Raw genomic sequence first — 15672 nt, 5'->3', positions numbered from 1 at the left:
TGGCTCCTAAAAAATGCCCAAGTCAAACGGTACATTCATTGTGCCATTGCTATCAAAAACAAAAACCTTGCCAAATTTTAAAATGTTCACGTGGAAGTTTAATGACAGAGCCATGGGCTTTTCTTGCACAAGTCCACTGTAGGTTTTCATGTAGGTTTTCAATCTATTACACTTTTGACCATTTTCTTGTAGGGTTGAATGTAGGGTTGAAACTGTGTAATAGGTTACTACTGAAATCCAGACGAATACATAAAAACCAGGGGCATTCCTAGAAATCCATACCAAGCCATAGAAATCCAGATCAAACCATAGATATCAAGATCGAACCCTAGAAATCAAGACCAAATTGTAGAAATTATGATCAGCCTCTAAAAAATCATGATCAATACATAGAAAACCTGACAAATTCATGAGAAATCAAGCTCAAACTGTAGACATTAATGGCATCCTCTTGAAATCCCGATAAATTCATAAAAATCGAGACTAGATTGAAGAAATCAGACTCGATCGTAGAAATACAGACCATACCATACGTTATATACAGAGTGAAGGCTACATCTCTTCACTAGGAACTGATGAAATAAACTGTAAACTGCCAAAATGCCCGTTCATCGTGATTTTGTTGATTGCGATGAAAGTATATGCTAAATTTTTTTTTTATCTCCAGCTCCTATGCAGTCAGTAGCTACAGTTTTTCTGTAATTCTAAAAAGCTAATGACTATTTCTTAGTCGGTTTACTATAGATTTTGTTTGTTTGTTTTCTTTTGCAAGAACCCAACATCAAAGAATTCTATTAAAAACTCTTATGATAGGTTTCGTAGTATTTGTTTTTTAGATTTCAAAAGTTAATAGTACCTGAAAAAGAAGGCTGAGGGAACTTGTAAGTAAAGTTATTCTATAAGTTAAAAGACTTACGATGATCAAAATTTCTTCAAAAAGGACCATGATGGAGAGTATAAGTTTTTCTTGGATTTCTTTGAGTTACGAGATAAAATCAAAGTATTACTTTAAGCCAAAGGAAGTCTTTATTAAATTACTTTTTTCTCTCAATTTTTAATTTTAATCAAATTACGGTCTTTAAAGATTAGTATCAAAGGAATTTACTGTATATTTTTCCGTATTTATCATCGTATTTTCCAAACATTAATTGTAAAAAAAACAACAAATTTTTCTGCTGAAAGTAAAGAGCAACATTGAATCTTAAAACAAACAGAAATATTCTCTATATAAGGGGAGCTATCCCTCCTTTATATCCCTCTCTTCACGCTAAAATTTCAGGTACTTATAAAAAAGGTTTTCATTCTAACTACATGGTCCGTGCGTTTCAGGAATCGTTCTGAACGAATTGGGACAAAAGGTCAAACTTTAGAGTAAAGAGGTGGATCTGAAGAGGAAGCGTTCCCCTTCATATACGGAATAATTTTTGTTCGTTTTAAGTTTCAATGTGCTCTTTGCTGTCGGAAGAAAAGCCCTTTTTTAAAATTTCTGATCTTTTAACAAATAAACACAGGAAATCCACCCTCTACCATCCGTGGAAAATTGCCCCCCCCCCCCGAAAAATTAATTTATAGAACGGTCTTCCACGTATATTTATTCCCCCAGGAAATTACCAACGGAAAATTCCATCCTTGCTGCGAACTCCCCCCCCCCAGAAAATGTGTGCTTACGATTCTAACTCCACCGAAAAAATTTCTCCTGGAAAATTCCCCCAGAGCATCCGAACATGTTGAATGGTGTCGCCAACGAGGAAGTAAGATAAAAAAAATGAGCTCGTATACCAATTCTCACAAATTCCCTCCGTGTAAAATTTCCCCTCGAAAGCTAAGTCCTGGAAACTTCCATCCTAATGGGAAATTCTCCCCATAGAAAATACATCCTCAGAAGACCCCCCCCCCCCGTGGAAAACTTCGGTATATTTTCCAATAAAAAATACTTTATGTAAACCATGGGCAAAATTCATAATCTGCATTCCATCCTCCAGGGGGTTCTTGGGGGTCATGACTCATATAATCCCAAAAGACATAGTTATTGGACATTTAAACTATACAGAACAAAATAACTATCTAAAAAGTTTTATCCGATGATTTTGGGGGGAAAAGGGCATGGGAGGGGGGCTAGTTTCCCTTTAAAATTTTTGGTCACTTAGAGAGGGCATTAGAACTTTTAATTGTCGTACAAATAAGCCATCTCCTAATGTCCTAGGACTATTGGTTCGATACGATCACCCCTGGGAAGAACAACGAAAAAAACACGCTTCCGCGATCTTTCTTCTAGCAAAAAATTCAAAAATTCCCCATTTTTAAAGATGACAGCTTGAAAACTGCCCAGTAGGCTTCTCTGATACTTTAAATCTTTGGTGTAATTTTCAATTATAATCCCTCCCTATTAGGGGATGCTTCCCCCTTTTTCTAAAATTAGACAAAATTCTTAGGCTCGTAAATTGTGATGGGTAACATTAAACTCAATAAACTATATATTTGGAATCAGCACAAAAAGCCCAAATCTTTTCATGGATCTGCTGTTATTAAAATTCTGTTTCTAGAGTATTGGTTTCTATTGGACCGAGTCACTCCTTAATCACAGGTCGTTACCACAAACTGTTTGATTAATATTACATGAAAAAGTAGGCTTATTACTCAATACTAGATTATATTACTAGATTATAACTTTTATCAGCATTTAGTGATAATAAAATTTTTAATTCGTAAAATTAAGCGATTTTTCTAATCAGGACTAGTCAGGATTTTTCTTCTGGGAGCACCATCTTCGAAAGTCATGTTTTTTCCTGGGTGTCTTTTTAGTCGCCAAGTCAAAACAAATTATGAACCATAATGAAGCAAAATCTTATTTAAATTATACTCTCTTTGCCCCACAATTTGGCCTTAGGCATTATATTTTTGCCCCATTCTTAGATCTTAGACAAGAGTGAAAGTACGATATTTTAAAATTTATATCACAGGAATTTACTACACATTTTTCAGTATTTGTTTTTTTTTTATTTCTCAAGCATTAATGGCTTGCTCAAAAACGTTGAACTATTAAGCTTTCCGGTAGAATCGAAAAAGAGTTTTCCCTCGTTTTTCCTTCCAAGCCATGCCAAGTTTATCCTTCAGAAGGAATCCTCTTCGAAAATAAAAAACTTTTCCCTGGATGTGTCCTTAGCCGTAAAGTTAAACTACGTTACGAATCTTAATCAAGCGAAATCTTAATTAAATTATGTATTTTTGCTCCATAACTTGGTCTTAATAAAATTATTTTTTTATCCCAGTCTCAGATTTTGATCGAATTATTTTATTTTAAGATGAATATTGAGGGAACTTATGATCTGTTTTTCAGTATTTTCTTATTATTATTTTCCCGACATTAATATTATTCAAACCATCTACCTTTTTAAATTTTCAGGTAGAATTGAGCAATAGCTTAAGAGTTTTAGTGCAAGCCAAGTTTTTTTTTCAGAAAGGAACCTCTTAGAAAACAATCTTTTTTCCCTGGATGTGTTTTTAGCTACGAAGCCATACCAGCTTACCAATTTCAACCAGGCAAAATCTTGATGAAATTATTTCTTTTTACCCTATAAATTGGTCTTAATCTTATGTTTTACTTTATTTTGCCCATGTTTTGTAAAAAGACAATTGTTTAACGATTAATTGTCTTTTTGTGTACTCCTTCAGACTCACCTTCAAACTCACCAATAATTTTCCAGATATTGTCTACTGTCCCGGAACTTTTGATGGTTGGGCTTGCTGGAATAGTACACCTGCAGGCGTAACTACATACCAACGTTGCCCATTTTATGTGACAGGATTTACTCCAAGAAGTTAGTAAAATGTTCATAACTTTATTATTGATTCTCTTCCAACTTAGAAAATCTAGGAAGTTTGTAGTTTAAGCTTAAAACTTAGCTATAGAGACACGTTCTAGGCTTACCACTTGTATATATTATCAAAAAGTGATAAGTGCTCTCAAATCGAGGAAGAAATCAAGATGAGCTACTGAGTTCTTTTTAAAATTATTGCAACTAATGTAAGAGCAGCTGAAGATGGGTAAGACTGGGCTATAGCCCACCCTAAAAATATCCCTAAAATTTTAATGCAAAACTAATCTATGACAGTAGATGGTTAGTTTCCTTTCTAGCTGACTGATCGATCCTTCTTTAGCTGAAGAGAAAAACTAGCCTTTCCCTTGTAATTAGACTTAAAATTGTAACCAAAAATGCAATTCCCACAGTTTTTCAAATAAATATTACGATTTTGCTTAAAGTTTTCTTTTAATAAAAGAAAAAAGGTTTTTTCTTGCAATAAACATTGCATTTTCTCCTAGGGAACTAGTGTTTCTGCAAATTGCTCCATTTAAAGATGCCCAGTGCTATGCCCTTCAATATATTCAAATACAAATAGATAACCTTTAAATTATACTTCATTGGCAATGGGAGTATATTTGAATAATATACAATGATACTCACTAAATTCAAAATTGATTTTGTTTGGATGTAAAACATTTGGTATTGTAACCAAGTAGGGTCGAAAACTGGATCTCTTCCAAATTTGACTAACCTGTTAAGTTTGTTAAAACTTTCACCCGTTTTTTCTCTTTCAACGACTTCTTCCTCCCTCTGCCGAAGCATCACCACATAATTTTTTTTTATGTATGCCTAATTCCTGTCCAAGCACGCAAGCAAGAATTTTTTGGGGGAAAGGGGGAGGAAAACAATAAAAAAGTATAATAATATGAACAAATGGTGTCAATACATTCAAGGAAATTTGGGACTTTAAGTGGCCCGTGCACAAAGGCCTCCCCGTGGGTAATTGTATGTTGTAGCCCCACAAGTACCTAACGTGCATATACACTTTGACTTACCGTTGCCTCTCGATAAGTGATTTTACTTTGGAATCAAATTGAATTGATAATTGTCTAAGATTTAGACTTAACGAGTCTAGATTTAATGTTATGAAATTGTTCAAATATATCTCGTACGAAACTATTAACATATTATGGAATCGGTGCCAAATTCTTGTTATTCCGGATGGACATTGACAAAATTATTAAAATAAGCATGACAATCAAGATGTTTTGAGGCCATAATTTGATGTTAAACATTTTCTCGTTTCTCTTATTTTTTTGCAGCTGACACGTTGTCAGAAGCAAATACGATTTGGTCAATGTTAAGAAGTTGAAGATTTTTTATGTTTTTTTTTTCAAAGGATGGGGAGGGTGATCGGATTGCAAAAATTTTTGTTTAGATAAAAACCGTTAATGTGTTTTAGTGCCAATTTCTCTTTTTCCCAGGTCACGTGTAGCCTTTAGCTTTTTCCTACATATAGGACTGAAAACCATCGATTTTCATATATATATATATATATATATATATATATATATATATATATATATATATATATATATATATATATATATATATATATATATATATATATATATATATATATATATATATATATATATATATCAAACAGTTCGTGGTAACGAGCTGTAAGTAAGGAGCGACCCGGCTCAATGGTAACCAAAACTCTAGAAAACGGGTTTTTGATACCAATAGATACATCAAAAGAATCAGATTTCAATGCTGATTACAAATATATAATTTTCATCAAGTTTAGTGATACCCATCAAAAGTGACCTGCCTGAGAAAATTTGGCTGATTTTCAAAAAAAGGTGGAAAGACCCCCTAAAAGTTATAGAACCTTAATGAAAATCACACCATCATATTCAGCGTATCAGACAACCCTACTGTAGAGGTTTCAAGCTCCTATCTACAAATATGTGGAATTTTACATTTTTTGTTTTTTGTTTTTTTCCCAGGGGTGATCGAATCGACCCAGTGGTCCTAAAATATCGTGGGAGGACTCATTCGAGCGGAAATTAAAAGTTCTAGTGCCCTTTTTAAGTGATAAAAAAAACTTGGAGGGCAAATAGGCCCCCTCCCACGCTTATTTTTTCCCAAAGTCACCCGAACAAAATTTTAAGATAGCCATTTTGTTCAGCATGGTCGAAACTATGATAAATATGTCTTTTAAGATGACTTAATCCCCCGAAGTTCCCAGAAGGAGGGCTAAAAGTTATGAACTTTACCCAATGTTAACATATAGTATTGGTTATTGGGAAGTATAGCCTACAGAAGTTTTCAGGAGTTTTTTTTCTGGTAGTGGGAGGGAAGGGTGAGTCGGGGGTTATGTTGGAGGATCTGTTCATGAAGGAAGTGTTCATGGGGGAAGGGAAATTGCCATGAAGGGGGCGCCAGACTTGCCAGCATTATTTATTGGTTATTGGGACGTATACAACCATTTTCAGGAAAGATTTTTTCTGGAGGAGGGGGGGGGCTAGAGGAGGGGGTTACTCTGAAGAATATTTCCGTGGAGGATGTTTCTTTGGGGTAAGGGACATTTCTATGAAGGGGGCGCCGGATTTCCAAGCATTATTTGAAAAACGATCAGAAATTAAATAAAAAAAATCAAGTTTTTCCAACTGAAATGTAAGAAGGAATATTAGAACTTAAAACGAACAGAAATTATAACGTATGTGAGGGGGTTCTCCCCCAAGTCAATACCACGCTCATTAAGCGACAGTTTTTTTTTATTGGTTTAAAAAGAGCTATGTATTATAATTAAAAGGTCTTTTTGATTCAGGGGTTTGTTAATAAAAAATTTTTTTTTAAATTTTAAATTAATGGGCGTGGTATTGACTAAGGGGAGAACCCCCTCATATACGTAATAACATATACGTAACAAAAAAAAAACAAAAAAAAACAAGCGATACGGCTCAATAGTAATCGAAACTTTTAAAAACGGAAGTTTGATGTCAATAAATGTATCAAAAGAATGTGTTTATAATGCTGATTCTAAATATATAAATTTTATTAAGTTTAGTATTACTCATCAAAGGCTACGAACCTGAGAAAATTTACTCGATTTTTTAAAGAGGGGTGAAATATCCCCTACAAGTTAAAGAATTTTAATGAAAATCACACCGTCAGATTCAACGTAACAGAAAACCCTATTACATAGGTTTCAAGCTCATATCTGCAAAAATCTGCAACTTTGTATTTTTTGCCAGAAGAAAAATATACGAATATAGAAGTTAGTTACGTCAGTTGATTTGTAAAGACATCCATTTAGCAAAAGAAAAGTAAAATTTTTATGCAAATAAAAGCTGCATTAACTAAAAAACGATCAAAAATTAAATAAAAAAACAAGTTTTTTAACTGAAATTAATGAGCGACATTAAAACTTAAAATGAACAGAAATTATTCTGTATACGAAAGGGACTTTCCCCTCCTCAACGCCTCGCTCTTCACGCTAAAGTTTTTCATTGTTTTAAAATATATAGTTGTGAGACAGAGTCAAACTTTAGCGTAAAGAGCGTGTGTGTGTGTGTGTGTGTGTGTGTGTGTGTGTGTGTGTGTAGTTTATTTCCAGATAGAAAATATGTTTTTGAGGAGGACAGTCCCCCACAGTCCTCAGGGTAAGGGTTTTAAGTTATGCCCGGGGGGCATAAAAGGTTTTTAAAGAAGGCGTTGTCGTAAAGACTTAAAAAAAAACTCATTCGATTGGAAATTCAATGGGCTACTGCTCTTTTTAATAGTCGAAAGTAATTGGAGGGCAAACAGCCCCCCCACACCCATCCTTCCCCCAAACACATTCAATAAAAGTTTTGAGATAGCCATTTTGTTCAGCGTAGTTGAGGAGGAGGGCACTCCCCCAAAACCCTCAGGGCAAGGATTGTAAGTTATGCCCTGGGGGCATATATGGTTTTTATTGAAATCTTTGTCGCAGAAACTTAAAAAGGCTCATTTGATTTGAAATTCAGAGGGCTAGTACCCTTTTTAATAATCGAAAGTTATTTGAGAGCAACTAACCACCCCTCTCACGGCCATTTTTTCCCCAAACACATCCAATGAAAATTTTTAGATAACCATTTTATTCAACTTAGTTGAAAGTTTTGGAAATTAGGTCCTTAAGGATGACAACCCCTCCCCCACGGCCCTCAGGGCAAGGGTCGTAAGTTATGCCCTTGGAGCATATAAAGTTTTTATTGAAAGCGTTGTCGTAGAAACTTCAAAAGGGTTCATTCAATTGGAAATTGAAAGGGCTAGTGCCGTTTTTAATAGTTGAAAGTGATTGAATGGCAACTAACGCCCCTCTCACGCGCATCATTTTCCCAAACACATCCAATCAAAATTTTGAGATATCCGTGTTGTTCAACGCAGTTGAAAGTTCTGGAAATTAGGTCTTTTAGGATGATAACCCCCTCAGAGCCCTCAGTGCAAGGGTTGTAAGTTATGCCCTTGGGGCATTAAAGTTTATATCAAAAATTGTTATAGAAATTTCAAAAAGGGCTCATTTGATTGGAAATTGAAATTGCCCTTTTTAATAGTCGAAAGTGAGTGGAGAGTAATTAACCCTCCTGTTACGCCGACCATTTCCCCAAAAACATTCAGAGATAACCATTTTGTTCAACATAGTTGAAAGTTCTGGAAATTATGCATTTAAGGATGAGAGACCCCCGAGAGCCCTAAGGGCAAAGATTTTAGTTTATGCCCTGGGGGCATATAAGATTTTATAGATAGAGATGTCGTAAAACTTCAAAAGGGGATCATTCAATTCAAAATTAAGAGGGCTAGTGCCCTTTATAATAGTTGAAAATGATTGAAGCGTAAATAACCTCCCTCTCACGCCCACCATTCCTCCAAACATATCCAATCAAAATTTTCAGATAGTTATTTTGTTCAACATAGTAGATAGTTCTGGAAATTAGGTCTTTGAGAGTGACCTTAGATTAAGGGTTGTAATTTATGCTCTGGGGGCATATAAGGTGTTTATTCAACATGTTGTTGTTTCCTAAAGGGTTCATTTGAATGGAAATTGAAAAGCCGAGTGCTATTTTGAATAATCGAAATTTATGGGAAGGCGTGCCGTTTTTATCGTAAAGATCGAAGTAGGTATAATGTAATATTTTTTGCTGTTGTTGGTGTTTTGACCAGGACAATTCGCTCCAAAATTTTTCTCCAGCTTACAAATAGCAGGCCAAACTATAAAGTCTTAAAAAAACAAAAAGATTTAAAGTATTATTTTCTTTTTCCTTGAAAAGACTTTGTCAATTTAAAACGAACAGAAATTAATTAAAAAACTTTTTCTACAAAATAAGTTTTTCAAAGAAAATTAAAGAACTCCATTAAACAAAAAAAGAGCAAAAATATAATCAAACAATCTACCAAGCGTGAAACTACCACAAATCAGCATCGATAAATAAATGAAACCCAAAACGAGAAGAAATTACAATAAATAACCGAGTCAAAATCAAAACGAGCAGAAATTAACATAAGTTGGGCGCAAAACCCCTATGCCTTCCCAATGCCAGAACAAAATTTGCACTTTACTGAAAAAATACAAATTATAATGCATTGTCAGTTTAATATAGCCTACATATACTGATATTTAGTAATCAAAATGTTAATATTTTGATTTATTAAAGTTATAAAAGTAAAAACATTTATATTTTTTCAGTAAAGTGCAAATTTTGTGGGAAGGCATAGGGGTTTTGCGCCCAACTTATGTTAGTTTATTCTCGTTTTGAGTTTGACTCGGTTATATATATTGTAATTTCTGTTCGTTTTGGGTTTCATTTATTTATCGATGAGGATTTGTGGTAGTTTCACGTTTGGTAGATTACGGTACTTGATTTTATTTTTGCTCTTTTTTTGTTTTTATTTTTGCTCTTTACTTTTCTTTGGAAAACTTATTTTTTAGAATTTTTTTTTTTAATTAATCACATTATAAAGGATTTGTTCAAACACTTTCAACCCTAAAAACCATGTAAATGATAACACAATCATATTTGATATTTCAGACCACCTTCCCTCCTGTAACATATTACAAGTATTGGAGAGGTGCTATCCCTCCTCGTACACAGAACTATTCCTCGTCGTTTCATTTTCAATCTTGCTCTTTACTTTCATCTGAAAAAACTTGTATTTGCATTTAATAATAATAAGATACTACTGACCCTGCTTTATAATGTGGTTTCTGTTGTAATATTTGAAAATTAGGACAAGTATAAGACATATTGGGAGAGTTAGTTCTCAAAATTTGAGAACAAATGAATTAAAAATGTTTAGCTTTGATTTTCAACAGCTGTGACTCTCTTAAAACATGTTAACGTCCTTTCGAAAGGTTTTCTTTTCTCATAAACTTCTTGAAACTCTTGATACTGATTTAACATTATTTTTAATGCCAGGAATGAGTTTTAGGATCTTAGAAATCTTATATTCTTAAAATCTTAGAATCTTAATAAAGAACAGGAAACAGTTCTGAAATCTTAGTGTCTTATATTATTGCTTGTACTTCTAGGATATCCCTTTTGAAAAGTTAGGATCTCCCTTAATATTATTAAAAACTATTCCGCCTATTGGCTATATTATTCTTTTTTGAAGAAGTATCAAAAGTTCGTGATAACAATCTGAAAGCAAGGAGCGATTTGCGCTAATAGTAACTGAAACCCTATAACCGGGAGATTTAGTACCAATTAATACATTAAAAAAGTCGGCTTTTTATGGTAATTAAATAAAAAAACAAGTTTTTTTTAACTGAAAATAAGGAGCGACATTAAAACTTAAATGAAAAGAAATTATTCCGTATATGAAAGGGGATGTCCCCTCCTCAACGCCTCGCTCTTTACGCTAAAGTTTGTTATTGTTATAAAAAACAGAGTTGTGAGAAATAGTCAAACTTTAGCGTAAGAGCGAGGCGTTGTGAGGGACAGCCCCTTCCATATACGGAATAATTTCTGTTCGTTTTATGTTTTAATGTCGCTCCGTACTTTCAGTTAAAAAATTATTTTTTTAATTTAATTTCTGAACGTTTTTGATTTAATTTAGGTTTTAATTTTGACTCACCGTATCTGAATAATTAAAACGAAATTTGCCTATTAATGTTACTTTTTTTGGTTAAATGGCTTTCTCGAAAGTTGTTTAGTTTGTTTACGAACGTTTATAATTACGAATTAACTTACGTCACGAACTTGTATATTTATATATTTTTAGTACGTGTATTAGGTGGTTCACCCCCTCATACCTCGCTCTTTATGCTAAAGTTCGAATTTTGTTTCAATTCTTTAAAAATGACTCCTTAATCACAAAGGCCGAAAATTAGAATAAATAGCTCTTACGAAAGTACTAAAAAAACTTGAGCGTAAAGAGCGAGGTATTGACTAGGGGGCGAATCCAGTCATATACGTAATAATTTCTGTTCGTTTTAGGTTTTGATGTTGCTCCGTACTTTCAGTTGAATTTTTTTTTTCAATTTAATTTCCGATTTTTTTAAATAATGTTGGGAAATCCGGCACCCCTTCATAGCCATGTTCCTTCCCCCATGAAAACTTCCTCCATGGAACAATCCTCCCACAAAACCCCCGACCCCCCCCCCCCACTACCAGAGAAAATCTCCCGTGAAAACGTCTGTATACTTCCCAATAACCAATACTGTATGTAATCATTGGGCAAAGTTCATAACTTGCACCTCTTCCTCCGGAGACGGTGGGGGATTAAGTCATTCTCAAAGACATATTTATTATATTTTTCGACCATGCTGAGCCAAATGGCTATGTCAGAATTTTGATCAGGTGACTTTGGGAAAAAAAGCGTGGGAGGGGGCCGAGTTGCCCTCCATCTTTTTGGTCACTTAAAAGGGCACTAGAACTTTTAATTTTCGTTTGAATGAGCCCTCCCGCGATATTTTAGGACCATTGGGCCAATACAATCACCCCTAAAAAAAAAAAAAAAAAAATATATATATACACGCATCCGTCATCATGCTTCTGGCAAAAATACAAAATTCCACATTTTTGCGGAAATAGGAGCTTGAAACCTCTACAGTAGGGTTCTCCCGACACGCTGAATTTATAGTGTGATTTTCATTAAGGTTAAATGACTTTTTGGGGTCTTTCTCCCTTTTTTCGAAAATCAGGCAAACTTTCTCAGGCGCGTAACCTTTGATGGGTAGGACTAAACTTGATGAAACTTATACATTTTAAATCAGCATAAAAATATGATTCTTTTGATGTATCTATTGGTATCATACTTCCGTTTTTTCGAGTTTCGGTTACTATTGAGCCTTGTCGCTCCTTACTTACAGTTCGTTACCATTATCTGTTTGATTTTAAAAAAAATAAATTTTCCGAAAAAGAAGTTATTCAAAAAAAAGTAAAGGCCATATTAAACATAAGATAAGCAGAAATAAAAAACTATAATAATTTAAACTCAAAACGACCAGAAATTACTATTGAAGAATAAATAAAACCCAAAACGAATAGAAATTAAATAAAATATGACAGCAAACAAAAATACAACAGGTACCATATAAATGAATAAATATGTGTGAATGAAAATGAATGAAACAACATGTAAAAAATAAATGAATAATCTTAATCTTGAAATTAAAACTTAAATTGGATATGCAAATCAAGTTTAAAATGAACAAAATCACCACAAACAAGAGTTTGCCACTGCCCCCTTCCTTAATTATAAAAGTTTTTAGCCTACTGTGTCAAGGGATTCATCCCCGGGAGATTAGTTGTTTGGTCTATGGACTGTTTTGTACAAAATGGCTATCTCAAAATTTTGACAGAATGTCATTGGGGAAAAGGAGACGGCCGGGGGGCTGGTTACCCTTTGATCGCTTTTGACTCTTAAAAAAAAATAGGAGTTTCATTTTACAATCGGAAGGACCCCCCCCCCCTCAAATTAATACGACCAGACCTTCAACAAAAACGCAATATGTTAACAAGGGACAACAGCATAAGTTACAATACTTGTCTCGGGGGCTACGGGGATTTTTCAAACCCCCGTAGCCCCCGTTACAGTTTTTTTAGTTTTTTTAATAAGTTATAGTTTTTTCTTTAATTTTGAACTATTTCGAACAAAAGAGCTGTTTAAAACATTGATCAGATGCCTGTGGGAAAAAATTGGGCGAGAGGGGGGATGGTTACGTTCTGATCAATATCAAATATTAAAAAGGGCACAAGAAATTTTGATTTCCAATTGAATTAGCCATTTCCAAAGCTGATCAAAATAATTGGGAGAACAGAATTCAAAGACAAGTGAAAGTTCGATTAAGGATTGACTGCTAGACCGCATTCGTCTTCAGGGAGTAGGGGCTGTGTACCTCTACTGACTGGTGTAGGACTAACTTTTTTTTTTTATTTCTGAAGCATTTGTTTATAGTAATATCATTGGCAGCGTGCTAGCGCTGCCTAAGTAAAGAACGTTATGGGCACAATGTGTTTTTTTCCTCCATACCCGGGCACTTCGTATTGAAGGAGTTGTCGTAAAAACATCCAAAGGGGGTCATTCAATTGGAAATTGGAGTGGCTATTGCCCTTTTTAATAGTCGAAAATGATTGGAGGGCAACTAGCCCACCCCCACACGCCCATCATTCCCCCAAACACATCCAATCAAAATTTTGAGATAGCCATTTTGTTCAGCGTAGTTGATTTCCAGATAGAAAATATGTTTTTGAGGAGGACCCCCCCCAACCCTCAGGGCAAGGGTTTTAAGTTATGCCCTGAGGGCATATACGGTTCTTATAGAAGGTATTGTTGTAGAAACTCAAAACAGGCTCATTCGATTGGAAATTCGAAGGGCTAGTACCCTTTTTAATATTGGAAAGTGATTGGAGGGCAACTAGCCCTCCCCCCAAGCCCATCATTCCCCCAAACGCATCCAATCAAAATGTTGGGATAGCCATTTTGTTCAGCGTAGTTGACATCCAGATAGAAGATATGTTTTTGAGGAGGACACTCCCCCACAGCCCTCAGGGCAAGGGCTATATGTTATTCCCTGGGGGCATATATGGTTTTTATAGAAAGCGTTGTCGTAGAAAATTCAAAAAAGGCTCATTCGATTGGAATTTCAGAGGGCTAGTGCCCTTTTTAATAGTCGAAAGTGATTGGACGGCAACTAGCCCCCCCCCCACCACGCCCATCATTTCCCCAAACATATCCAATCAAAACTTTGAAATAGCCATTTTGTTCAACATAGTTGATTTCCAGATAGAAAATATGTTTTTGAGGAGGACACTCCCCCAGAGCCCTCAGGGCAAGGGTTTTAAGCTATTATACAGCCTAAGTTTATGCAGCCACCCATTCCATAAAGCCTTATATGTCCCCAGGCATAACTTACAACGCATGCCTTCGGGCTCTGGAGGGTTTTGTGAACCCCGAAGTTTTCATTATCTGATCTTTTGGTTATTTTGAATAAAATTAGTATCTCAAAATTTTTATCGGATGTATTTGGGGGAAAAAGGCGTGAGGAGACGGATAGTTTCCCTCAAATCACTTTTGAATCTTAAAAAGTTAACTAGAACTTTCAATTTCCAATCAAATGAGCACCCTCTGAAGTTCATACGAGCACGTTTTCCATAAGAACCTTATGTGCCCCGAGGAAAAACCTACAACACCTGCCCCCGGGCTCTGAGGGGCTGTACCACCCCGGATTTTTTGTTATCTGATTTTTCTACTAATTTTAACAAAATAGTCATCTCAAATTTTTGTTGGATACATTTGGAGAAAAAAGGGCGGGGGAGGGGTAGTTACCCTCCGATAACTTTTGATTCTGTAAAGAGCACTAGGACTTCTTATTTCCAATCGAATGAGCCCCTTCTGAAGTTCATCTGACAATCCCTTCCATATAAAGTGCCTCTGATAAAAAATCCATTAATAAAATAATATTAAAACATTGAAGCTTTATGGTCTTTACTATAGATAATGCTACAGCATTGCCTCAGGGTCCAAATATATAAAATTAATCAATGTTCAAAGTTACCTAAGCAAAGCTACGAGCCTGAGAAAATTTGCTGGATTTTTGATGAAGGGGGAAAACACCCCTAAAGCGTAAATGATCTTAATGACGAATTGTATTATCGAATACACCAAATCAGTGCTCCTTATTGTGGATATATTACCTTTACGTCTGATGTGATAATTTATATTTTCATTTTTGACTGTTTAGGGTTTCAGTAATCCATGCATACTAATTTCTGGTCATTTTAAGTTTGAATTATTATATGGCTTATTTCTTATTTTGGTTGGTTTTAGTATAGCTCTTTATTTTTGTTAAAAATATTAATTTTAAAAAGTTTTTTGTAATTGAACATGTTACTGTGAAAGACCGATATTGGAAAATGTCGACATTGACCGGTGAATGTCCTTGGATTTAGCCAGCTTTGCCAGTCAGATTTTTCAGTTTTATATAAGGTTTGATGGTCATAGGTTAGATTAGCTTAGGTTTTTAACCCATTTCTGACATTTATAACCTAATTTCACCTATCCCAACTTGACCTAACTTTAAGTTTTACCATCAAACCTTGCATATGACTGGCAAAGCTAATTGGATTTAACTAGAGAAAAAGGAATTTTGGCCATTCACCGGTAAATGCGTAGCATAATCATAGTCCAAATTGTGTTTGGATTTCCTCAAATTGGCTTCTTGCGGTCTCCAACAATTTTCCTCGAATAAAATTTCCTGCCACAACCTATAAGAATAAGTATTCAGTTTTCGATCTTAAGGTTCGTACTCATATCCTTAGAGTTACTACGCTTTTGTTGAGCATATCAAGATATTTCCTTAAATCGAACGGATTTCTTATTCTACATAGGAAAACAG

General features: G+C 34.7%; 1 protein-coding gene across 1 annotated transcript in view; it reads left to right on the top strand.

Annotated features, from left to right (window-relative positions):
* The window catches only part of LOC148953389 (calcitonin receptor-like), a 332084-nt gene that overhangs the window by 44231 nt on the left and 272181 nt on the right, over positions 1–15672 (top strand). The window contains exon 2 of the mRNA XM_089087946.1: positions 3705–3818. Coding sequence (XP_088944072.1) covers positions 3705–3818 — 114 coding nt within the window. The remainder of the gene's footprint in view (positions 1–3704; positions 3819–15672) is intronic.

The sequence above is a fragment of the Artemia sp. Qi Xiang Cuo genome, chromosome 4 (assembly GCF_049724085.1).
Source record: "Artemia sp. Qi Xiang Cuo chromosome 4, ASM4972408v1, whole genome shotgun sequence".
Classification (NCBI taxonomy): Eukaryota; Metazoa; Arthropoda; class Branchiopoda; order Anostraca; family Artemiidae; genus Artemia; species Artemia sp. Qi Xiang Cuo.
Note: the sequence above shows the minus strand (reverse complement) of the source record. Positions and strands in the feature narration are given on the sequence as shown.